The sequence below is a fragment of the Umbelopsis ramanniana genome (assembly GCF_025399195.1).
Source record: "Umbelopsis ramanniana AG unplaced genomic scaffold K450scaffold_30, whole genome shotgun sequence".
Taxonomy (NCBI): Eukaryota; Fungi; Mucoromycota; class Umbelopsidomycetes; order Umbelopsidales; family Umbelopsidaceae; genus Umbelopsis; species Umbelopsis ramanniana.
The window spans coordinates 35,365-60,311 of record NW_026252116.1 but is presented as its reverse complement, the minus strand read 5'-3'; the positions used below and the strand labels follow the sequence as shown (position 1 = coordinate 60,311).

The window sequence follows — 24,947 nt, the reverse complement described above, 5'->3', positions numbered from 1 at the left end:
CTGATTCGGGTTGCCTGTATTCAGCAAAGGGTTTTTTCTGTGCCCAGGTTGACTTTTCAGACAGCCCAAAGGCACCTACTCCTTGTGTTACGATACCTACGGTTTAGCAAGTTTCCACTTTTCTCTTTTATTTTTCTCTAATATATTTTATTATTGTTGAGATACACCTATTATCTTTATCTATTATCGTTTAATAGCAGACACCTTACCAGTCCATCGCCATCTCAATGTCATCAACGGCCGTCAGGTACACGTGCTATTCCACTTTACATCGCCGTTTCCACATTCGATCCATTCGCCAGCATCTAGACTTGAGGAATCCCTCACTAATCTATCCTTCACTTTGATCCCCTGCAGAGTCGCTCTACGTGTCCGACCGCTCACAGAAAAAGAGCAGCTGAGCAATTGCTCAGAATGCATTGCTTATATCCCTGATGAACCCCAGGTTCTGATTGGTACCGACAAATCATTCACATTCGACCATGTGTTCCCTGGTCAAAGTACACAGGAATCAGTTTATTCAGATTGCGCCCAGCCTTTGCTAAAGAAGTTCACAGACGGGTAAGGCCCGACGTATTCTTTACATTTTCAGACACCCGTCACTATACTTACAATCAATTGAAACCCAAAAAAAAAATGCTCCGTGTGCTGCAGATTCAATGTTACCATCCTCGCCTATGGGTAAGACACCTTTTTTCTTTTTTTACTTCATTCCCTTCTGTATCATTCTTTATTCACCTTCTGTCAATGAAAGTCAAACCGGCTCAGGAAAAACTTATTCCATGGGAACCAGTTTTGATAATGGGATCCATCGCGAACAGCAAGGAATTGTGCCTCGATTCATCTCCGATCTGTATCAACAAATGGAAGCACAGAAATCGCAATCGCCTGACTTCCAGTATCAAGTCTCGGTCTCGTTTCTTGAACTTTACAATGAAGACTTGATCGATCTTCTTAATCGCCAACCCAACCAGCGACGACGCTCAGCGCTTGGCATGCCTCCACCTGATTCAATCGAAGTTTCCATCCGCGAAGATGTTTTTGGCAATATTTATTGGAGTGGTGTAAGGGAAGAACCCTGTGCGGATCCCGAGGAGCTTTTGAGGTAGGTTGCGTTGCAAGCCCCCTTTATATTGAGTCCGTGATTTCGTGACTTACATTCCCCGTCAAAGCTTGCTGCAAAAGGGTTCATTATGTAGAACCACAGGTTCAACTGACATGAATGCCGTGTCATCTCGGTCTCATGCCATTTTTACAGTGACTTTGAAGCAACAGTCACCATCGAAAGCAACAGAAGAGAACACTAATCAAGTTTCCAGCTTGATTAGCAAATTTCACTTTGTTGATCTGGCTGGTTCTGAAAGAGTATGTATTTGATGACCTCGTTTTTGTTTTCATGGTATCCTGACCTCCTGTACCTTTTACTGCCTTTTTACCCAACTAACGCAACCCCCTTGTTCATAAACTTTTTTATTTCTCCATCTAGCTCAAAAGAACCAATGCGCAAGGTGATAGAGCAAAGGAAGGAATATCTATCAACTCGGGATTGTTAGCCCTTGGCAATGTCATCTCCGCCCTGGGAGACGAATCTCGTAGAGCTGCCCATGTTCCTTACCGTGATTCAAAACTAACAAGATTATTACAAGACTCTCTTGGTGGCAATTCTCAAACTTTAATGCTAGCATGCATTTCTCCCGCCGATACCAATTTCATGGAGACTCTCAATACCCTTAAATACGCCAACCGTGCCCGCAACATCAAAAATAGAGTCACCATTAACCAAGAGTTTGCTGGAAGCTCCATTGAAGTCAACCAACTACGTGCACAGATTGCTCGATTGAAAATGGAGAATGCTGCTCTACGTAGTGATGGAGGATCACATGATCCAATATCAGGTCACCTTCGTGAAGAGGAAAGTCGTGGATTACGAAGAGAAGTTGTACGTTTGCGCGAACGTATGCAAGAAATGTCTACTGAGTTGCTACAAACAACAAGTGAACGTGATACACTTATTATGGAACGCGAGCTAGGCAACTTCATGCCGTCCGATTTGGACGACTTGATCGGTTCAGAAGGTTTGATCGGCACCCCATCTGAAGTTTCCAACCCAGAGCAGCCACCCACCAGCAACGGGTCGATCAAAACGCATCCCGTTATTGCCCATTATGTTTCCACCATCCAAAGTCTCAAGAATGAGTTGACCGATACGCAAGATCGATTGGCCTTCTTGGAGAGTGTAAAGGCACCAATGATGCATGCTCTATCCATGGCAAATGCCATTTCAACCAGCACATCTCTGGCTGGTAACCCCAGCCACTTGTTCTCGACAGCAGCCAGCAAGGATATGTATATGGGTCAGCGGTATCCAGAACCCAGCACTCAACTCAGTTCATCCACCAGTACGTATCGAAAGAAGTATAGACGCAAGCATCGAAAAGTACGTATGGGCCCTAGCAACAGCAGCAGCACCGCCAAGTCTCGTCTTCCTGCCTACTTGCAGGATGGTAAGAACCGAAACACAGACGACGAAGGTATTGATGTTGACAGTGGCAGCCGTGATAGTGATGAAATGGAAGACTATCAGCGAACCACTGGTGAAATTTCTCGAGGTGTCAAGAGCAGCATAGAAAAGGCTCGGACAGAAATCATTAAGGGCATGGCTGTATTGCAGTCTACTCATGTAAGCAGCAACTCATCAATGAGAACTGTGTATTGTGGTGATGAACTAACCTATCGATGTAGCCAAACGAAGAGCAAAATGGTCACAACTGGGAAGACGAGTTCAATGAATTCCATGCTGACCACAAGCGCAAGGACCATGCTGGTTCTGATACATCATCCACCGACGAACTGTTTTCCAGCCTTAAAGTTGGAGAGCATACTGCCTCCTCTTATGGAGAGTGGGACAAAGTATTATTCGAAGGAACAGAAAAATTGGTACGATGTTTTTTCTGGTTATTTTTTCCCTGTTTTAACAACTTCACTTTCGCTCGCAGTCTAATCATTACGCCATCTTAACGTCTTCTCACAGGAGGTTCCCACTTGGAAAGACGATGGAAATTTCACCGGGTCACCTATATTAACTGAAAATAGTGGACATAGCCGAAATTCATCCGACGATATCAGCATTCAGCCCGCTAATGTTCAACGTGATGTCAATTATAATCCCAACATGATGCGTATGCTGCACCAAATTCAAAGTGATATTCAAGTCAAGGAAGAGTTAGTGACTCACTTGGAGAAATCAGAGATGCAATACACGTTTATGCGTAAAAAGTTTGAGGAACAATTAGCCATTCAGCAACATGCTATGAACGAGCTTCAACGTGAGCGTGATCAAGCGCTTCGCCGTGCTACACCTAACTATGTGGGTCGACCCGATGCTGCAGCCCAGTTGAAGGATAAGCAACAAATTTTGGAAGTTCGACATGCGTACGAAGCCAAGATGAAACGGCTGTTTGCCGAAACACAGGATCTTCGTCGCAAGTATTCTCAAACAGCTAGAACCATGCAATCTACTCGAAACCAGAACGAATCCATGCTTCGTACTCTTAAAGTCAATGTCGAAACCCTCAAAGTTGAGAAGAGACGTATGATCAAGAGAATGAAACAAGATGCAGAAAGAGTTAAAGAGCAACTCACTGCACAAGAACGACAAATCCAACTTCTTCGTCGAAAGCAAGCTGAAGTTAGTGTTGCAAAGAAAAGACTAGAGCGAGAGCATGAATCTCAACGAAGGACGCTTAAACGACGAGATGAAGAAATTTTGATGTCCAACGAACAACTCAAGCACTTGGTCAATGTGCTAAAGAAGGCCGTTCGAGAAGGAGGTGTCTTGGATGAACGCTTACTGAGTAAGGTGACCGGCGTCATTGGAGGCAGATTTGCCATCATGTCACGAGGACGATCTGCATTTGCAGCAGCAAGAAGACAGAACAGTAAGGCACCCAAACGACACAACCCTATCCCTATTCAAGTTCGTGTGGCCAAGAAGAAGGAACTTTTGGATATGGCCTTGTACAAATACATTGAAGGCAAGCAGGCCCTTGTTGAAATGGAACAATTGTTGTACAAACGAGAGGCTCTTGCTGAAGACAAGGCGGAACTAACTGCTGAGCGTGAGCAACTTCTGGCTAGTGAGCGACTGCGAGCCATGGAAACCGACGATGAGGTCAACACATCTGCCACTGCCTATCTAGATGAACGCATTGAGCTTGTATCGGCCGAAATCGCCTACTTGAGCGCTCGCATCAAAGCCATTCAACATGACGCTGCCAATGATGCCATTCAAGACCCTTCAGCCCTGGACGCCGCTGCTCAGAGGCAGAGAATGACGAAGCATGTCACGTTTGCCGACGAAATCATTGCACCTACCAACAAGGAAGCTTGGGCCGATATTGATACGCTTGAAGATCAATACTCTCTACCCTACAATGCTGGACCTGAGATGGCTTATGATACTTCCATGCAGCTCATCAAAACATTAGAAGTGGACGAAAGTCGAAAACTAGCTCAAGCGCTGACAGAAGATGTCATGATGCTTCGCATGGAAGAATTTGCTCGACAGATGACGGTTCAAAGCTTGGAAAAGACTGTTAGTGACTTACGACGCACTCTATTGGTCATGAAGCGTGTGGCGGTATCAACGACCGTGAAAAACGAGCATCAGATTCAAAAGCTACTTGCCAATGGTGGGAACACAGTGGTCAATGAGGATGATGCTGCAGCGCTCCGAAGCAAAATCGAAGCATCCATGCAAATGGGCAATACTATCTTTGACAAGATCTATGCCAATGGCATACGAGGATCCATGATGTCCCCAGAGTCAATAGGTGAACAGACTCCCAGTAGCCATGGATCACCCAACCTCAGTGACGAGTCAATACTATCCCCACCTCTCATGTCACCGACTCGACGAACTGGTACGTTTTCAATGGATATGCGACATCTTCGTAGTCCTACACCCTCACCTGATCGACTCATAGCCATGGCTCAAAAGCACATGCATCAGCGATCTGAATCGGATTTCGGTCAGCCTACTAGCATGAATGCCAACGAGTTCACTCGATATGCTGCCGATCGAGATTCATCCAGTTCATCCATTCACAGTGGTCACCTTCGCCGATCATCTATCACATCGGATACATCCGTACAAAGCTGGACGAGTCCATCACGCCGACGTGCCCAGTCGTTACAGCAACAACCCATCCTTTCTACGTCACGGCGTCGACCTTCGTTTCGAGAACTATCCCATGCCACCACAGTTGAGAGTAATATCATGAGCCCACCGTCACCTTACGCAACCATGTCGTACCAGCGAAGCTTTCGCCGACCACCTAGCGCCACAAGTCCCAACCATTCAGTGGCTTCCAACGGCAGTACCAACGAGCGGGCTATGACCCCCAATGGCACTGTATTTGAACGACTGGCTCAAGTTCATACCCAATCCTCACAGGCGAAGATGGCTCATCGTTACAGTAGTGGCAGTGTAGAGGAGCTTAAGTCACGCTGGGCTGAATTTGAACGACCTGGTAGCGCCATGAGTGGAAGTTACTTTGAGAATTTCCAATAAGCTGAGCGATCCCATTGCATCCAGAAAAAGAGAAAAGAAACATACCTTTAAAAGAATACCCTCTCCCATTCAACCCCTTTGCCATAGATATATACCCTTCCCTTCTATATCAGTACAGACTGTAGGTTTGGACTCCATCCATGTATTTACCATAGAATGAGTGAACCTCTTTCTTATTTATGCCCTCTACGCACACCGTATCTTTTTCTTTTTCTACGCACCAAAAGCCTCCCCTTCCCTCATATTTTTATTTGCCTTAACCCGTTGTGATATAGTCTATTGTATACCGATATATGCCCATTCGGCGCACCTAATGGATTGTCGGATTGAGATATCGGGTGGGGTGTGAAAGTAAGACGATGAATGGGTTAGAGTTGAAACTCAATTGGAGGGGAGTTGCAATTATTGCAACTTGTAAAATGGTCCTCCGCTCTTGCAACACTACACCAGAAAGTAATTATCTGGAGACTGAAAATAGACACCATGAAATGGATGCGCACGTGTACACATCGTGGTCTTTTGCCATGCTCTCATTTTGCCATGCTTGGCGTGGAGTGTCCCTGTTTTCAAAGGGGGATTAGGTTTATGTGGAGACGAACATGATACAAAGTTTCCTTGTCTAACCGGAACGATTCACTAGCCAAAGAAAAACGGGGGAAAGAATAGAAAAGATAACGCAATAGTATCTGGTACGCAGGCCATTCTGCACGTGAAATCGACGTCCTAGTGCGAACCAACGGAAAATGATACCCGATATAACCAAACGACACACTATTGGAGGCAGATCTCGCTGCTGCTCAGTCCAAGCTCCAGCGGCTGGCTGGCTTCCCTGCGGGTGGTAGTGATTCACCTGGTATCCTTCCCAATCTAGTTTCATTCACCATAATTTGTGTGAGTGTCACCTAAACCTTTTTGCTTCAGTGGAATCAATGTCGCACAGCGGCACAAGGGCGGGAACTCAAAAGCATTTTGGTGGGCAGACGATGGAACTCTTTTTGCCGGTGTAACTTGGGGGAAACCCCGTTAGGGAACACTGAGGAAGACAGAAAACCCACGAGCAAACGATTGATTGTCAAGTGTATTTGAGACTTTTAATAGTTGTTTGTTTTTTTTTGTAATGATTTCTTTAAAGCATCTATGTTTAGGAGAAACAAGGGAACGGTAATTTGCATATATACAGCTAGTAGGAAATACAGACAGAGAGAGAGAGAACAACCTCGCACTGACAAGTCAAAGAAATAGAAAAACGAAGAAAAAAGCGTGCATAGAAGGATAAAGAACAGAACAAAAAAAAGGAAATAGTAGCTATTATACAAGAGTACTGAAGTAAATCAAAGTGGAGAGGTAATATTTGGAAGAGAAGAGGTGGTTTTGGAAACAAAGAGGTAAAATAGCCGTAAGGCATCAAGATCGATGCATTAGGGTCATAGAAATGTGATATACTTTTTGGAAAGAATTATTTTGTAGCGCTTGCAGCGGCGGCGGCAGCAGCAGCAGCTGCTGCTCTTCCAGCTGGTGCATTCATGAGAGGTAAGCGTTTGCGAGGCAATTCAACGATGATTCGCTTCTTCTTGGAGTTTTCTTTGCATGCATTGTCGCAGAACCAGGGTTCAGAAGAGGCGACAAACTCCTGACTCAGGCTTCCGCATTGTTGATGAACAGCCTTAGGGCAACCTTCGCAACGAACCATCACATTGTCAATGTAGGAGTCTTGTTGTTGACAGCACGCACAGAACAATTGCAAAACGGGTCTGTCGCGATCGTTGATGTTTTCATGCAAGAACCCAGTCAGATCCAGACGTGGAAGTTTGCATGCGAATCCGTAACCTTTGTAATCGCATCCGTGTTTACTGTAGACATCGTTTAGTATAACTGACTTCACGATGGAAACAAAAAAAAACCTTTCCCAGCAACTTACTTGCAAAGGGTGCGTTTACCCCAAGGTCCAGGACGCCAATTGACACCTTCGGTGGTGCCACAGTACCGGCACCAATCGATGTTCGCTTTGGTGAGTTTTTGAAAAATGGTTGGGTTTTCCGTAGGTCTTGGAGGGGCCAAGTCAGTTCTAGGGGGTTGGGGTGTTTGTTGATATTCCTCTGCAATGGGGTTTGCAGTCACTGTAGTAGTAGTAGGAGTGGCGGTGGGGAGAGTAGTAGCCACTTGAGGTTTTCGGACGGATTCATGCTCTCGTTCATCAGACGATTCATCTTCTTCCTCTGACGTGTAAACATCTGAATCGTCAAACAGAGCTTCGGATGGTGATAAGTAGGCATTGTTCTTGTTTCCATAGTGGTCAAAAATGTCCTGATGCAGTTTAGGTGAGGAAGCAGCCACACTGGGTATTATAAAAAGTAAGTTTGTGTTACGCGTGGAATCCAGCTGCTGTACTCTCCCAAATAAAGAGTAGCCAGCAGGTACCCATTCATTTTTTTTTATCACACTTACAGGATGCTGGTGTGGTCATCATCATCATCCGATTCTTCAGTAGAAGCATCGGCTTCATCTTCCGATTCCAAGCTGGAATCTTGAAACAAATTATATTCATCGTGATCTTCCGAAGGGGAAGCAGGGGGGGTGGTATCATTGAATTTGCGTCGCTTGGGAGCATCAACGAAATTGTCATAAAGGAAATCCGATGAGGCAGGTGGGGTGGGCAAATCGCCAACGGCATGAAGATGGTCCAAGAAGGAGCGCTTCTTGTTCATAACAAACGTTGCATTGTCTTTTAGCGACAATGCGGGCTTCTTCTTGGAAATGACGGTAATTCCAAGGCCAACATTTTCGGGAGTGGAATCCTTGAGCGCATCTTCAATTTCAAACCCAAACAAAGCCTCTTCCTGATCACCACCCAAGAGGAAATCAGCAGGCGATAGACGAGGTGATAGGCAATCCAATGGAGTAGCAATGCTCGACTCGGAGTCACTGTCACTGGATTGAGAGGACTCGGATTGAAAAGATGAAGCGGCGGCGGCAGCGGCGGCGGCGGCAGCAGCAGCAGCAGCGGCAGCAGCAGAGGCATCAAAGGTGGAACTCAGTGCTGGGGAAAAAAACACATCCTTGACCAGTTCACGCTGAGGAGAATTGACCACCAAGCTATCAAACGTTATCGTAGCGTTTTGCAGGGTATGATGGATAGGAGGTTGTTGTTGTTGACGATAATAACCATTGGTAGCAGAGTTGGAGGAAGAAGGATAATAGTTAAGATCTTTCTTGCAATGCTTGCAAAGACCACCATCCCTTTGAACTCGTGTGGGCTTGACAGTTCTGGCCCGGCAGTGCAAACACAACGGAGGAACAAAAGCTTGTTGCTCGGAAGCATTGGGTTGAGCTGCATAAAAGGCAGGATGATGGGAAGTAGAGGAAGGAACAATGATAGGAGCCGGTGAACGAGGAGCTATCCTTTGCTGATGAGGAAATCTCTGCATGTTAGGATAAGCATAGGTAGCAGAAGCAACCGTGGCGGGTTGGATCATTTGCAATTGAGGAGTATAAGAAGGATTAAACATGATGGGAGACCAAAGGCAGGGTGGGTGGGTGTATCAAAATAGACGAGAGCGATAAGTGAAATGTAGAAGATGTGAGTGTTTAGAACAAGTTCATACGATGGGGGCAAAAAGAAAGAGAGCAAAAGCTTCAAAGGGACCATTCTCCTTTGGCCCATTTATACTGGGACTCTCTGTCGCCAGCATGCACACGTGTTTCCTTTCTAGGCAGGGGCAATTTAGAACAAACCAAAGTCTGGCTTGCTTGATTGGACTGTTGTACTAGATCTCCGCCCTGGCTGTTTTAGGTGTGGTGTTGAAAAAAAAAATTATTGGTCGGGGGAGGGGAACCCAAGCCATTCAATGAAGATCCCCCATCCCACACTTTTATCTTTTCTTACAGAAGCGTTGGCATGGTTGATCACCTTCTAGTTGATTGCCCCCATCATTGTCAAAACACCGTGTGGTGAACCCAACCCACCAGTGACAGAAAGGTAACCGATCTCAAGTTGCTTCCCCCCCCCATCCACCCACCGTATCTGGCCAGGACACACACATATACACACACGGGGATACCTACCATGGTAAAAATTGCGGCGATGAAATACAGATAGCCAGATTTCCCGCTTCAGGGAACCGTGATGTTCCAGAGGCAAAGTAGTCCCCGCCTTTTTCTCGTCATAGCAACATCACCTCTATCTCAGCAATGAAGAGGGTCCTATTTGCATGGCCATGCTCACCTCTTTACCATGGGCTGTCTGCCGCGTGAGCTTGAGAGTTCCCTGCTGGTACTACCTACTTTAGGATTGGGTGGAGTTGTCCCTCGTTGACTGTTTAATTATGGTAACTTTGCACGGGTTTTTTGGGTCATCCTCCTACTGCACAGACATTAGATTGAAATGATTCTGTACTTCTCCTGCTCGTCATGGATCTGCACACCTCCTTCAATCGCTCCTAGACAACACTAGCTCAAGACATGTTGGTAGATCCCATCCATCTCTCCATGGCATTTCTAACATCAGACATCAAGGTGGATAAAAAAAAAAAGGTTTGATGGGAAAATTCACCCACACTGGGTGGGCGTTGTCCGTCCATTGTTGCGCGGGATTATAATCCAGTTTTAAAAGCGACTTTATCTTTTGCTCTAATTGACGGAATGAAATGAGGGTTCTCGTTATCTGCAGCGCCTCATAGTGCGATTTCTTCCCTTTTACGACTAAATCTTCAATTTAAATCAAGCAGAAAAAGTCTCTTTTGTAAGGGCTCGTTTATAGCTTGTGTGCAACCCTTCCAAACAGCGCTCTGGAAGGTTCAAATCTGATAGACTTAAATTTTTGATAGGCAAGCATCTATTGACTATTTGGCTGTGATATCCGGCACTTCCTTGTCTTTCATTTGGAGTCCAGCTTGCTAGCTAGGGTGTAGGAGGTGCAATTCTACAAAAAGCCAACGGATCACTTGAAAAGCAGTCAACCCTCCTAATACACTAAAAATTTTCTTTACCTTAACTTGACCAAGTGTCGAATCAAAAAATGAGCGTGTCTTCAACAATGTAGCCTATCGAGCGTGCGAAGTCATTGGTGGACTTGTGTTACTTCACATGCTGAGACAGTCCTACTACTTTTCAATAACCGAAGCTAGCACCTGTGCTCAAGCGGAAAAACGTTAGTGGATAGAGTGAAAAAAAATTGTTCTTTTTTTAGATTTCAACCTTTTGTTTGATTGCGGAGACTCTCCCAAAAATTATAGGGTAGCTATATCGACACCTGCAAAGATTAGGTAAACACTGTGCAGAAATGTGCATTTGGCTTGATTTGCTTAAGCAGCTTCATACTGACCGATGGCCATAAAACAACATGACCACGCGTTTATCTTCCTCGCTTGTATCCTTTCATCTAGAGAGCGCTGGTGTTACTGCTACCGATTTGCCAGCAAGGAAACTCCCAGATGACGATATTACCATTCAGGTACGAACTGACTTTTTGTTTCCAATACGGTTTATTAACCGGAGTTTCAAGTACTAGTTAAGAATGAGCGATGTTTCGTTTTGTTCCCAAAGCACGTTCTGTATGGTGCAATTCTACCCAATCATGTCCAGCTCAATTCCTTCTGTCAATGCCATGTAACACCAGGCAAGCCATCAGATCTGCATTCAACAGTAGCACAAATAAAGCTGTATCTTTTTTTTTTGTGATCTTTGCTTGGGCTGCCCGCGAGATAAGCTTATCACAAAATGCCTTTTACTATTATCATGAACATATCATATTGTGTGGTTTCTGTATGCACTCCAGATATCTAATGGAAGCTTCCAGTTCCTTACTTGAAGCTTGGGTTCAAAGGCATTAAAATTATGTTGCTCTAATTTTGCAAGGTATTGCGCACATGGGACCTAAATAATGAGAACCCTGTTAATTTAACCATCTGTATATACAAACAATGTACCAAAATGAAGCTAAGCCTCGTGCCGATAATTACCGCTGATAGAATGACAGGCATGGCAGCTGGAGGCACCGATTTGAGCATGGATCGAGCTGTCAGGAGGTGATCATGTGCTGCCGTGGCAACGTCAAACACAGCGTCTTCTAATCCTTCGGCGTGCCCCTGACGAAAAACGTCTTCTTGTACAATGTTATGCTAGAACGTCTGGTCAGTAAACCCATTCTATTTTCCTCTCTATAAATTCTTTTGGCCTTACATTGGCTGTAATCTGGGCGGGTAGAACCAGTCGCTTCTGACTAGCATGGAATGGGATGGATCGAAGTAATGTGGTTATGCCAATCATCTTTCCGATATGACTGACAATATGATCAGCATTGACATCCCGGACGTTCAAAGATTCAAGTTGAAGATATAGTAAACAGGAAGCCGTATTTTCTGCATACTTTTCCATATCTTTGATGGTCATAAATTGAGGATCTTCCAGATTTTCCTCCTGTCAGAACCAGTGTCAATGAGAAAATCCGATCCCTTGTACTACCATCAGTTTACTTGGACCTGCTCACTCACCCTTTCATTAATGATGCGCTTGAACCACATGGGAGATAGGGATGCATGCTGCAATGCGTCTGACAATGCCAATGCAATAGGCTGTTGCGGCGGTTTTTTCTATTACGAACATGAATATATAAATTCGTTAGGCATGTAAATATGTATTTTTTTTTTTTTCATTCAACTTACAGCAAACGTCTTGTCTATGGTATCTTTCCAAAATTGAGTTCGCATTTTGCCAATCATTGCGTTCGATACACTCTCTCGTATGGACGCCAACTCGACATTAAATGCTCGGATGGCGTATTGAGCGTTCTGTACTTGTTTAGGATAAAATGGTATACACAAGTAATTTTCATAGTCGTTCTTCCTGTTATGTATTGGTTATAATGGTTACAATTATACCAGTTTAAAGTTGTTTCGTCGTCATGACGTACGACATTGGTACAAACCTCACTAAATCGGCACAGAATTTTTGTGCTGAGACCAGTCCCGGTCCTCCAGTGCTGTGATAACGCACAGAGTGAAGAGCATTTCGCAAAGAGACGTGCAAGATCCTGCCGGCAGGAAGTGTGGAATTGAACATATGGAATCTAGCTTTTACCTTGGCTGTGAGCGACGATCGCACGGCTAGTTCTCAAAAATTATGACTGCTGGAGGCTTAGCTGGGCTTAAAGCTCTGAACTTTTTTTTTTTTTTTTCCTGCAGTTGATATCTTCACCTGCACAATATGTCTGACACTGAGGAAGCTGTTGCAGTCGAACAACCTGTCGTAAAGAAAGGAAAGACCGGAAAGTACAGAAAAGAAAAGCGTATGTATTGAATTGCATTTTCATGCCCCCCTTTCCTTTGTAATGCGACTGACTGCTTTGCTTCTAGCATGGGATACCGACGATATCGATCACTGGAAAATCGAGGAATTCAAACCTGAAGACAACAAATTATCATTCACAGAGGAATCTTCGTTTGCAACTCTATTCCCCAAGTACCGAGAAAACTATCTGAAGGAAGTTTGGCCTCATGTCACTCGTGCTCTCGATAAAGTCGTAAGTTACATTCACCAAACCACGATCGTGCTGTGCCTCAATAGTCACTGGTACTGATTTAATTACTTCACAGGGTGTAGCTTGTGTTTTGGATTTGGTTGAGGGTAGTATGACGGTGAAGACGACAAAGAAAACGTACGACCCATATATCATCTTGAAGGCTAGAGATCTCATTAAGTTGTTGGCCAGAAGTGTCCCGTTTCCCCAAGCAGTTAAGGTCTTGGACGATGGCATTTCATCCGATATCATCAAAATCGGTAACGTCACCCGAAATAAGGAACGTTTTGTCAAGCGAAGACAGAGATTATTGGGCCCTAATGGATCAACGTTGAAGGTATGTGTAAACGGTTCTGCCAACATTCGTGAGGAATTAACCCCATTTTAACATAACTTTTACCTATAGGCTATCGAATTATTGACGAAATGCTACATGATGGTTCAGGGTAATACTGTGTCCGCAATGGGTCCCTACCAGGGCTTGAAAGAAATTCGACGTATCGTCATTGACTGTATGAAGAATGTTCACCCTATATATCATATCAAGGTACGTGAAATGACGAAACATACAAATAATTAACTGTGCCACACCTATGAATGTGCCAGTGAATAACCAAAGTCTTAACATAGGAACTCATGATTAAGAGAGAGTTGGCAAAGGATCCAAAACTTGCTACAGAATCGTGGGATCGTTTCCTTCCTCACTTCAAGAAGAAGAATGTCAAGCTCAACAAGAAGCCCAAGCCCGACTCCAAAAAGAAGGAATACACTCCCTTCCCTCCAGCACAGACCTTGTCGAAGATCGACAAGCAATTGGAATCCGGCGAGTATTTCCTCAAGGATTCAGAGAAGAAGGCAAGAGATATGGCGGAGCGCAAGCAAAAGCAACAAGAGACCACTGTCAAGCGAAAAGCAGAACGCGAAAAGGATTTCATCGCACCCAAGGAACCTGTGCAGAAGAAGTCCAAGAATACAAAAGAGTAGATTGTGCTTTTTTGCCGTTACGAAGATGTCCGTGCAGCCGCCATCATTCCTGTCTCTTCTTCCTAATTTACTACTTTGTCAATGCTATTTCTTTGGAACATGACACCCATGTATCTGTTTCCAATTTGCTCTTCTTATGTTTCTCTACCCCAGTTCGCCAGTCCGCAGCACGGTTTATTTGGGGGTGTATAATTGAAAAAAAAAAAACAAGTTTTTTGTTGCACTCTGCGTATCATCCACATGGCATAAAGAAATAAAATAAAATGCATGCATTAATCCTCAACGGGGCGACGATCAAAAATCAGGAGGCGTCGCGTCAGCCTTTATTGTTGAAATAGAAAATAAAACGGGTTGATGGGCATGTTTACAGACTACACATCTCCTTCACGAAGAACAAACCGGTTCAATACCAAGTTGAGCTTCATGCGAAAGGGAGAAGCATAGACCAAACAAAAACAATTCATACAGAGAAGATAATAACGTCATGTCTGTGGCATTATAATTCCTTGGTATTTACTACAATTACGGAATACTATTAAACGGTGATTAAACCTAGAATGGTGGGCGACGCAATAGGCGTTTCCGAAGTACTTCTGCGATCCTTGTGGCTGCCGACTTGTGAAAGAGTTTCAAGCAACTCTGATTCAGCGGCTAACGAAGATTCCAGGGCTGTTTGAGCAGACGAGCTGTTGGCCGATGACGAAGACATAAATGATTCAGACATGGAAGCTTGTCTTCCTTGGCGACTGCGAACTTCCTTGAATTGCGCTGAGCTTCGGATAGAATGACCTTGAGCCTGCTCCAAGGCTTGCTTGATAAACCGAATGAAGACTCTGTCATTTTGTTCCAGTATAGATTTCTTTTTGACCAGATCCCGAATCATATACCAGTCATGGACAAGATCTTCTTGCACTACTTGGACGTTGATGGTACTGTTTCTCTTGACTCGGTTGCAAAGTTCTAGAATGTCGTCTCGCATGACTTCTTTCTTTCCAACATACACGATTACATTCTTTGGTAAGAAAACTTCGAACCCTTTTTCCATTCTGGAAAGTGCTAGCACCTTCATGGTTTCTGGCGTGGGAGCTACCTCGGGATCAAAGTATTCACGAAGGACTTGTTTGGCGAACTTGGTTGTAACAATATCATGTTTATCGTTGGCCTTCCATGACGGTGCATCAAACTTTTCTGTCACCAGTGGTGAAGACAGCATCATGGCGGCAGGAAGATCAGGGTAGCCCTTGCTTTCAATAGCGCCCGTAGCATTGTCTCCCCCAAGATGATCGTATACGTCTGGGGCGTGGCAGTCCATCATTGTCTCAAACAAGAGCGCTCCACCAGCGGAATCACCGGTAACGACGATCTTATTTCCAGGGACCGCCAGGGAGTTTCGAAGGTGCTGGTAGGCTCGTACGCAATCTTCAGTCGGTTCTGGGTATTTAGCCTGAAATAGAAATAGCATTAACTAAAATTGTAGCTGAAACAACTTACGCACAGTGCAATGTAGAGTAGTACCTCGGGTGAAAGTCCTACAACGAGGAATGTATTGGTAAGATGTACGTCAACCGATATTCCAGTCATACAAATTACTTACGGTATTTAACTGACATAATGATGGCATGAATCCCGTTGTCTTTGAGCATTTCAATCCAAGTTGTATAAGCCTTCATATACATTGTTGAAGTTCCTATTCGAAAACCGCCACCTTGAAAGAAAAAGGGTTAGAATACTTCAGTCCGTACATGTATATGAGCCTGGCTGGATGCAGTTACGTAGATTCGACTGATTTCATTTCATCCATACCGTGAATAGTAAAAATAATCAAGTCCGCTTTCTGGACTCTGGCCTTTACATCTTCATAGCTTTCAGCCGATTGCATGTTTTCGCCAATCCACGCTCCTCGCTATAAAGAAGAATAGAATATCATACGCAAGTTTTAGTACTATGCTGAGACTCTGATGCGATCTATACTGAGTTCAGCCTTACCCATGCGCCGCCATGGACTTTCTTGATGTAAGGAAGCTGATGCTTGAGAGGCCGAGTCAAGTCATTCATAAGTGCCCGAGCAGCAGTGGGAGGATTCATTTGGAGAATCATTTTGACACTATGGTTGAGATACATTATATTATTTAGGTGGGATGCAGCGAAAATCATATCTTAGTTTGTGTGATGTACTGTCTAGTCATTTGCTTACGTTGGTACAGATATTTGGTTTGGCATACCGCGCATAAATTGACGAACGTGATCCATATTGATATTAGTTCTGTTGTATGAATGATAGGAGACCAGTTAAAGAAGTTTGCGTTTTTTGCTGAAAAGTGGGGTCGAACGGAGGGGATAAAGCGGAAAAGGAGGTTCGAAGCCCAGGACAGAAAAAATTGGCCATTCATCTTTTTCTCGAAGTACTACTCCAAAAGTGGTGTGGGTTCATTTTTGGGATATGTGGCCAAAGCAAGACGTTACGGGACTGCAATCCCATGATGGGGACAATACAATATCATCATCATTCACACCCCATACTTCCTCTCACACTAGACCAACTCTATCACTGCATCGACGTCGCATAGACTAGCCAAACCTTCACGTGTGGCTGCTTGCCAATTCCAGTCCGATGTCTCCAGTCAAATTTTTTGTGCCACAAAAGGCAAATCACACATTGACCAAAAAAATCGCAACCAAAACAAAGACAATCGTTTGCTTTATGAAAAACAAAAGCCTTTCATTGTGTGTATAAATCATTTTAAATCAGTATTTAATCTGCTGTTACGGAAACGAGTCAGGATGGGGACAAGCTATGTCCTTCGGGTAGCACCAGGCATTGAAAATGTGGAGAAAACCCCATATAAATACACGGTGGCAAGGGCATATGCATTCTCAGGCGTATACTTCACGAGCCAATGCCTCACGCCCTTGATTTAAAATCTGTTTGTTATACGAGTTTGATGGGCTATCAAGCACGATAACTTGATAATACTGTATATCGGATTAATATTAACGCCAGACCTGTCTCTGAATTCGGATATGAACAAAACTTACCCATAATCCGACGCTCGCTAACATGGTTACTATTGCAGCGGCATATGGTGCTGCATTTTTTTATAATATTCACATTAGTTCCCATAGTATAGAAATAGCTGATAATCACAGCGTATGCAATGCAGTACTTACACCAATATGGATAATCTTCACTGGGCACCGGCACGAAAACAAACAAAATTTCATAAATCGAGAAGATTATGAAGATAACAACAAAACCTATCGTCCAAGCATTTCCTTCAGTAACAATTTCAATTTACATGATGGTTCCTTAAACTTACTGGAATATGCTTTGTAAGGTCGTTTTAGCGCAGGTTCACGCTGTCGTAGGATAAATACGCCAACACCAATCAAGAGGAAGAAGATGTAGGCAGGCCATGAGGCGAATGCAATGATGAATTGATACACCGCTCCTGGCGTTGCAATAAGATAGACGACGACGAGAACATACTGCAGCACCATTGCGTTAATGGGTGATTTGTATTTTGGGCTCACATATCCAATAGTTTGACCGTATGGAATCAAGCCATCTCGTGCTGTTTCTAATATGAGTCGACCTCCTGAAAATGTTAACGATGCAGTGCATCCCACAGCACTGACCATGTGATTTCAGCTTAACAATGTTATCTATGACTGAAATATGTTCACGAAGCTTTACCTTAATCCAACTAATACAGGAAGCACTCGTGATGAAAAACCATCTCCAAAAACTTTTGTAAAGCTGTAAGAAGACATACTCAAATAAGTAAAATGAATACATCTCGTTGCATTATACATATCACAGTATACTCACAAGCTGGCGGCAACAGTCAATTCTGATTTCTTAATGTCTTCCACTGATAATACCGTCATGTAAGACACAATGGCTAATACATATAGAATTGCAGTCAGCCCTAAGGCACTTTCGGCTATTTTTGGCAAATTCTTGATGGGATCCTTTGTGGAATAGATGAGGTAACACGTCCATCAAAAAACCTAAACAGTGTAATCAGCTAACCTTAACTTCATCCAGAGAGTATTGTATGGCATTGAAGCCGGAATAGCCATGCATACACTTTTAGACAGCGTGGGAGAAGATAAGCAATATCGAACATGCTACGTTATAACATCTGTACTGCACAGCTTACATAATAAAAGGCAGACGCATACGGCGCAATGGATGTCGATGTACCGTTGAAGGAAATATTTTCTAAAAAATTGACATCTGAAGGAAGTAGCCCACAAAGCGTCAAGACGCCAGTCAGGATAATTAACAGTAGGACTGAGATCTTGATGGCCGTTAGTGCTACCATAGACTTCAGCGTTGCGTTCACGGACCATATATTGACAAGATGCAAAAGAGTAGCCACTAACACTTTTTTTATTTACATAAATAAGGTCATTAGCCCCACCGCTTGACTGCTGTCTTCATCGCTTGTAACTTACCTGCCCACACGCGATCAAGAAGTGGAGTTGAAGCTTCCATGCCGAACAGAGCAACATTCAAGTACCGCCCAAAGACCGTAGATTGCGACGCAATACCAGCTGCGATGACTATTATTTCGTAAAATGCAAATACATATGGAAGTAAAAGCTTGGGCTTTCGGTAGATATATGCCAGATATTCCTTTTCCCCTCCACTTTAGTTTACAATGGTAAAAATTTCATCAATACCGAGGCAAAACATATACGCCACTGCACCGTATTAAAAAAAGTCATCACCTTCTGGGGAGCTTGGTCTTGTTAATATCTTCACAGAAACAAAGTGAAAAATATATAAATTCCACTTTACCATGGTACCAAGCTCGGCATAAGTGGCGACGCCCGTAAGCGCGATTAACGATGCAAAGACCCAAACAACGATATTCATACCACCAGAGCCAACAAGCGATAGTGTTAATGCTGGACTTGCAAATATACCACCTCCAATCATGTAGCTCACATTAATGAGTGAAGCGGTGATCCAGCCTATTTGACGCTGCAGCCGTTGATCTAAATACAATACACAGTTCGAAGGCCGTCCAGCAAAGTAATCTCCATTCAGACCCTGAACACCTACCACCAACTGCCAAAGGTGATATTCCACAAAGCTGTCCAGGCTTACTAGTATCCAAAGATTCACTTTCTGGTAACAATGGAGTGTTCTCCTGTAGACTTGACTCGTCCATTTGATTCGTTGGCGGTTGAGAAGTGTGCCGTACCTTGAACTTGGGATTCCGACAAAAGCGATTTGGGACTGGCTGGTTTCAAAGCCAGCTACCCAAAATTGTCCACTCAATTTGACTTCAAACACACAAGCTCTGTGCCAGTCTAGCGTACTTCCTTCCCATCGTCTTCCACTTTACCAGACATGTCAGACGCAAAGTATTTTCAGAGAGGTACAATATTAAACGAAAAGCACTTTCAGACTTTGACGTGACCAGGGTTAACCGGGATTGATAGGTAAAATACAGGAACTTCGAGCAGAGCTCAATTCCGACAAGCGAGATCCAAAGCATACCAAGAAGAAGACAGTGATGAAGAAGATTGTCGCCAATATGACTATGGGAAACGACATGTCGCCTCTCTTTCCCGATATTATCAATGTTATGAACGTACCAATACTCGAAATTAAGAAAATGGTCTACCTCTACCTCATCAACTATGCGAGAAGCAAGCCAGACATGGCCATGATGGCCATAGCCATGTTCATAAAGGTGAATATCAGCACGACCTAGTTACTCGGTCGCTCCAAACCAAGTTTATTTTATTAACTGAATAATGTATCATCAATGCGACTCAAAGGACGTGGAAGACCCAAACCCTTTAATTCGAGCCCTCGCCATTAGAACCATGGGATATATTCAAGTTGAAAAGATTATCGACTGCCTAGTTGACCCTTTGAGTCACTGTTTAAGAGATCAGGACCCTTATGTCCGAAAGACGGCTGCCATCTGCGTTGCGAAACTATATATGTATGATAGAGGGCTTGTTGAAAGCGAACGGTTCATCGAGAAGCTACGAGACCTCTTGAATGACCCCAACCCCACGGTCAGTGCTCTTTCTGTTTACAACTCATCACGTATTTATGTCTTTACTTAAACATTGGGTATGTAGGTTGTGGCAAACGCAGTTGCTGCTCTCACAGAAATATCAGAGCGCTCAGAGGATATTCAATTGAGTCTCAACTTCTCTGTCGCCAGCAAACTTGTCACCGCTCTAAATGAATGCTCAGAGTAAGTGAAAGCATCAGAACGTAATGGAATGGCATAAAATGATTCAAGCGACTAAATCTACTGAACTAGGTGGGGTCAAACATATATCCTTGAGGCCCTCCTTTACTATGTACCTCAAGAGCCTGGCAATGCAGAGATGCTGGCCGAGCGTATCACTCCTCGATTGCAACATGCCAATTCAGCCGTCGTGTTGACTGCAGTCAAGGTCATCGTGTACCTCATGAATTACATGGAAAAAGAAGAAGACATCGCTAATCTGTGCCGAAAACTGAGCCCGCCTCTGGGTAAGTCGGTATGCCTATCCATTCTGTTGTGCCCCCTATACTAACTTGTCCTTCAGTCACCTTACTTTCGGCTGGACCTGAAGTTCAATATGTCGCATTGCGTAACATACTTCTTATCATCCAGAAACGACCAGATGTGCTCAAGAACGACATGAAAGTCTTCTTCTGCAAGTACAACGACCCAATTTACGTCAAGCTTGCTAAACTTGAGATCATGTTCTGTCTTGCCCATGCTGGCAATGTAGACCAGGTTCTCAGCGAACTGAAAGAGTAGGGATTATAGTGAATGCTTGTGTGATACGTATGGAATATTTTTCTAACTTGCATTGAGTATAGGTATGCTGCTGAGGTGGATGTCGATTTTGTTCGGAAAGCAGTGCGATCCATTGGACGACTCGCTGTTAAGATTGAGAGCGGCGCTCAGAGATGCATTGCAGCTTTGATCGAGTTGATCGAGACTAAGGTTAACTATGTTGTGCAGGAGGCTATTGTTGTTATCAAGGTTCGTTTCCAAAGTGCTATTTCGATGGCCATATCAAACGCATGACTACTTTAAGTAACTAACAATACTGTATTGCAGGATATTTTCCGTAAATATCCAAATCAATACGAGAGTATCATTGGTACTCTTTGCGAAAACTTGGACAATTTGGATGAACCAGAAGCCAAGGCTGCCATGGTTTGGATCATCGGACAATACGCTGATAGAATTGAAAACGCTGATGTTTTGCTTGACGACTTTTTGTATACCTTCCTGGAGGAACCTGTTGAGGTGAGATGACGCGCGTTACTCCATCGTGTCACTAGCAACCCTATCTAACCTATTCAACATGAACAACACCATAGGTTCAACTGGCGCTTTTGACGGCAACTGTCAAGCTGTTTATTAAGCGACCCACTGCTGGCCAAGAGCTTGTTCCTAAAGTGCTCAAATGGGCAACGGAAGAGGTTGATAATCCAGATTTACGCGATCGTGGTTACGTATACTGGAGACTGCTTTCAACTGACCCTGCAGCGGCGAAGGTAAGAAAACATCGAAAACGAATGTTACGTTACGTAGGAAAGCGATCCAAACTCATGCTGGTACTATTGTTTCATTCCAGGCCGTTGTGTTGTCAGAGAAACCTCAAATTTCAACAGAGACAGATAACATGGAACCCGCTTTGCTTGATGAGCTATTATTACATGTAGCCAGTCTTGCATCCATTTACCACAAGTCGCCCTCCACCTTCCTTAACAACTACAAACCAAGATATTTGATGCCAAGCCCTGTCCTCCGTCGCACACGTCCCGCTACCTTCGAACCATCTGTGACCTCTCCTACCGCCCACCACGAACAAGAACAAAAAGAAGCTGCTGCTGCAAACAGGTATGTATACAAGCATATTGTTTATCAATCGCCTCGTAATTAACACCACTTGCAGATTGTCTTTCAATGGCTATGATATGTCTGGCTTCCAGACGGGAAATCCCTACGCAACCGATGTGGTTAGCCGTCCAGAGATGCGACAATCGCAAGTCACTGGTGGCGTGGACCTCCTGTTGGACCTGTAATGTGACAAAACCAACCGATGCCCTCCACCGCCGCCCCATATATACCGCCTCGCTAATAAGGTCCACGTAACTGGCGGGGGAGGAATACCTCGGGTTTGATAGCCAACTTAGAACTTGGATACTTAATTTTTTTTTTTCTGTGTGTGCATTATATAAAAAAAAAAAAGAGAGAGAGAGTAAAAAAAATAAAGGGAGTTTTATAACATGCATGCATTGTAAATAAGTAAAGAAGAGGTGGTGACGAAGAGGTTTTACAACAGTTGACATGAAATTTTACAAAAGATGGGACTAAAAATACTGTAAGTAAATGTTCAATGAAATTATACAAGTGAATACAAGATACACGCTATTGCGTACATCCGATAGTAGAATGAGTGGGAGTGGTGTGCTAGTTGACGGCATCCTCCCATTCTTGTTTCAACTTTTTAAGGTCTTGCTTGAGCTTGGGACTAGGCAATGGCATGCTGCTAGGGTCGGATGAATCGATACCCGACACCATACCGTGGACGCGACCTTCTAGCTTCATCAGCTCTGCCACAAAGCCAATGTTGGGAGACATATTGGGTCGAGCTTTGGTGACATGACGATAAGCGCGCTTTAGCGTCCAACGCTCGGATAAGATGAGGTAGGCCAAGATGGCAGTGACAGATCTGGATTTTCCTGCTCGGCAGTGAACATAAATGGGTTCGTGAAGACGCTTTGAGTCCTCTGAACCAACCCATGATAAAAATAAAATAAAAAAGCTAAGTATTCACCGTGAGCAAAAAATAGGCAAAATCGATAAATTTATCCCCTTACCGATAAATTTGACTGCGCCGGTAAAAGTGCTACTGACATTTCGCATGTCAACGGTATCTCGAGCTGGAATTTTCTTGTAGATGAAGGTATCTTGTAGCCCAGGAACATCATCATCGCATTCCTCTGCCATGTTGAGAATACGGCGAACGGCTTTTTCTTGTAATATCTGTACATGTTCGAGTGATGTTATTTCGGGTCCTACAAACAAAAATCCTGGTACAATCTCCGAGACCACGAACTGAGTTTCTTCGTAAGATACAGGCGGTGAGTCGGATGACATGATATCTTCACTCATATCGTCAAGGTCAGAGTCCTTCCATTCATTGACATACGGTGGTAAAGGCAATTCAGATGCTGCGGAATTGACGGTACTTGAGGTGTAAAATCCCGAGTCTTGGGTCGCAGCTGAATCCGGTCCACCATCTTTACTCCTAGCTGACCATTGTCTGCCTGTTGACGCAGAAGAGTGTCTAGTAGTTTCGCTATCAATCGCCGATTCCATTCCATCATCCCTCCTTCCTTCTGTTCCATTCATGCTTTCAGGTGAGGTGGTGAGGGAATCGGGATGTAAATTGGCTGCTGCCCGACTAGCCGCCCTTTGGCTGGCTTGCCTGAGTATGCGATTTGAGTGTTCTCGTCTTGCCCGCGCTGCTCCAGTATCCAGACTGAAAAGACTCGCGCGCCGTTGCAAGTTAGAACTCTGATTCATGGGTGCAGAGGAAGGAATGGTGGTACTTCTTGATAACATGGGTGCTGGTCTTGATAAAAGGTTAGCATCCAACGTGATGCCATCCACACTATTGTTGTTGTTGGTGGTGGTGTTTAAAGCCTCGATAAACGCTCCTGGTTCACACCGATGATCACCATTGACGTCGAATTGCCGAAAGACATCGTAGCCCCCTTTGAGCCAGAAAACTTGAATATTCAGAGAGGCCAGTGATGTATTTACATCATCCAGACCGACTTTTTCCAAAATGGCCAACAGTGTCCATGCATAAAGGTCAGGATCCGTTTCATCCATCGTTTGATCAAACACAACGATAGCGTCGCCGCTTTTCAAATTATCCCTAGCAGCAAAAAACTCCTTTCCTTCCGCTGAAGTGATAAAATTCTGCATTTTAAAAGTGGACATGGCGTTCCTCTTAAATCGCTTTATCAACAAAGTCGGTAGATTGACATTTATAGCTCCAGTGACGGTGTCCTCGTTATATTCATTGATGTCCCGCAAGTCGATCAATAGCATGGTTTCACCCGACTTTTGACGCTTTCCGTTTTCCAACCGGGTCATAAGCTCAATAGCAGACATAGGCTTGGCTTGTGAGGGTGATATAGAAGATTTGGGTGGGATAGGTTTGTTTACATTGGTGGTGGTTGATAAAGGCTTCAATTTGGCGGTTGCAGAGTGTCGCTTCAGCTTGACTCCATTTGTTGGTGACTGATCGGTTGCACAAGTGGAATTACTTGCACATGGTATGGAGTTTATGGTATGCAAGCCAGAGGGCGTAGAAGATTCCTGCAGAGCTAAATCATTATACTCTACAGACTTCGAAGCATCGTATCGTGAGCCATTGGTATGAACCGAGTCGTCCAAATGTTTTCCTCTGACCGTGGTTCGATCAGTATTCGGAAGAAGGTTGGTGGATGGACTTCGATGGTCTATGTCCATAGGAATGACTGCACTGTCGTTACTCGATAATCGTCGCCTTGAATATTGCAATTTAGGGGAAGCTTGTTCTTTATCAGATAAGCTCGTGTGGTGCCAAAACGAAGCTGTCAGAGAATCTACCCCATTACTAGAGTGTGATGAGTTTGATTTATCCATGGATTTGGTGGGTGGAAGTGAAGACGTCGAAGTATTCAGTTTGGGTAATGGTGAAGCATAAACACCTTCAACAGGCATGCTTAGTATAAATGGAAGAAACTTTTGTTCAAAATGGTGGAATGCACTGACTTGTCTTGAGGTTTAAAGAAGCGGGGGAGCCACAAGGAAAAAAAAGTCCCGTTAAATTTGG

At 44.1% G+C, this 24,947-nt stretch overlaps 9 protein-coding genes across 9 annotated transcripts; 4 read left to right on the top strand and 5 right to left on the bottom strand.

Annotated features, from left to right (window-relative positions):
• Positions 1-463: 463 nt before the first annotated feature.
• On the top strand, positions 464-1,786 carry K450DRAFT_163037 (uncharacterized protein; the record flags this gene model as incomplete). The annotated part of the gene is made up of 5 exons (XM_051584031.1): positions 464-561; positions 655-681; positions 755-1,105; positions 1,173-1,365; positions 1,487-1,786. Coding segments are annotated over 5 exons (969 nt in total), but the record flags the coding sequence as incomplete, so codon positions are not given.
• Positions 1,787-5,919: 4,133 nt separating this feature from the next.
• On the top strand, positions 5,920-6,182 carry K450DRAFT_242487 (uncharacterized protein). Its single transcript, XM_051589262.1, has one exon. The coding sequence runs from the start codon at positions 5,932-5,934 to the stop codon at positions 6,151-6,153; it is 222 nt and encodes a 73-aa protein (XP_051444280.1). The 5' UTR covers positions 5,920-5,931; the 3' UTR covers positions 6,154-6,182.
• Positions 6,183-6,843: 661 nt separating this feature from the next.
• Positions 6,844-9,182, bottom strand: K450DRAFT_242486 (uncharacterized protein). Its single transcript, XM_051589261.1, has 3 exons — positions 8,018-9,182; positions 7,491-7,907; positions 6,844-7,422 (listed from the first exon to the last, which is right to left on the bottom strand). The coding sequence occupies exons 1-3, from the start codon at positions 9,076-9,078 to the stop codon at positions 7,029-7,031; spliced, it is 1,872 nt and encodes a 623-aa protein (XP_051444279.1). The 5' UTR covers positions 9,079-9,182; the 3' UTR covers positions 6,844-7,028.
• Positions 9,183-11,038: 1,856 nt separating this feature from the next.
• On the bottom strand, positions 11,039-12,628 carry K450DRAFT_280910 (uncharacterized protein; the record flags this gene model as incomplete). The annotated part of the gene is made up of 6 exons (XM_051593377.1): positions 11,039-11,443; positions 11,530-11,688; positions 11,750-11,986; positions 12,061-12,159; positions 12,232-12,412; positions 12,480-12,628. 6 exons carry the CDS (start codon positions 12,626-12,628, stop codon positions 11,315-11,317), a joined length of 954 nt encoding a protein of 317 aa, XP_051444278.1. The 3' UTR covers positions 11,039-11,314.
• Positions 12,629-12,755: 127 nt separating this feature from the next.
• Positions 12,756-14,370, top strand: K450DRAFT_242474 (uncharacterized protein). The gene is made up of 5 exons (XM_051589260.1): positions 12,756-12,854; positions 12,922-13,088; positions 13,162-13,422; positions 13,492-13,632; positions 13,716-14,370. The coding sequence occupies exons 1-5, from the start codon at positions 12,773-12,775 to the stop codon at positions 14,067-14,069; spliced, it is 1,005 nt and encodes a 334-aa protein (XP_051444277.1). The 5' UTR covers positions 12,756-12,772; the 3' UTR covers positions 14,070-14,370.
• Positions 14,371-14,379: 9 nt separating this feature from the next.
• Positions 14,380-16,425, bottom strand: K450DRAFT_300365 (uncharacterized protein). Its single transcript, XM_051593720.1, has 6 exons — positions 16,264-16,425; positions 16,056-16,173; positions 15,873-15,972; positions 15,664-15,774; positions 15,585-15,598; positions 14,380-15,513 (listed from the first exon to the last, which is right to left on the bottom strand). Exons 1-6 carry the CDS (start codon positions 16,317-16,319, stop codon positions 14,605-14,607), a joined length of 1,308 nt encoding a protein of 435 aa, XP_051444276.1. The 5' UTR covers positions 16,320-16,425; the 3' UTR covers positions 14,380-14,604.
• Positions 16,426-16,762: 337 nt separating this feature from the next.
• Positions 16,763-19,265, bottom strand: K450DRAFT_242466 (uncharacterized protein). Its single transcript, XM_051589259.1, has 12 exons — positions 19,144-19,265; positions 18,877-19,076; positions 18,807-18,817; positions 18,531-18,724; positions 18,233-18,459; positions 18,103-18,159; positions 17,899-18,041; positions 17,764-17,826; positions 17,387-17,700; positions 17,238-17,324; positions 17,106-17,155; positions 16,763-17,042 (listed from the first exon to the last, which is right to left on the bottom strand). The coding sequence occupies exons 1-12, from the start codon at positions 19,250-19,252 to the stop codon at positions 16,944-16,946; spliced, it is 1,554 nt and encodes a 517-aa protein (XP_051444275.1). The 5' UTR covers positions 19,253-19,265; the 3' UTR covers positions 16,763-16,943.
• A 120-nt stretch (positions 19,266-19,385) lies between these two features.
• Positions 19,386-22,291, top strand: K450DRAFT_242463 (uncharacterized protein). The gene is made up of 11 exons (XM_051589258.1): positions 19,386-19,462; positions 19,527-19,780; positions 19,869-20,114; positions 20,181-20,299; positions 20,369-20,583; positions 20,640-20,853; positions 20,920-21,085; positions 21,164-21,355; positions 21,430-21,606; positions 21,687-21,952; positions 22,008-22,291. Exons 1-11 carry the CDS (start codon positions 19,435-19,437, stop codon positions 22,135-22,137), a joined length of 2,007 nt encoding a protein of 668 aa, XP_051444274.1. The 5' UTR covers positions 19,386-19,434; the 3' UTR covers positions 22,138-22,291.
• On the bottom strand, positions 22,261-24,909 carry K450DRAFT_242458 (uncharacterized protein). The gene is made up of 2 exons (XM_051589257.1): positions 22,936-24,909; positions 22,261-22,845 (listed from the first exon to the last, which is right to left on the bottom strand). The coding sequence occupies exons 1-2, from the start codon at positions 24,833-24,835 to the stop codon at positions 22,526-22,528; spliced, it is 2,220 nt and encodes a 739-aa protein (XP_051444273.1). The 5' UTR covers positions 24,836-24,909; the 3' UTR covers positions 22,261-22,525.
• Between the last annotated feature and the right edge of the window lie 38 nt (positions 24,910-24,947).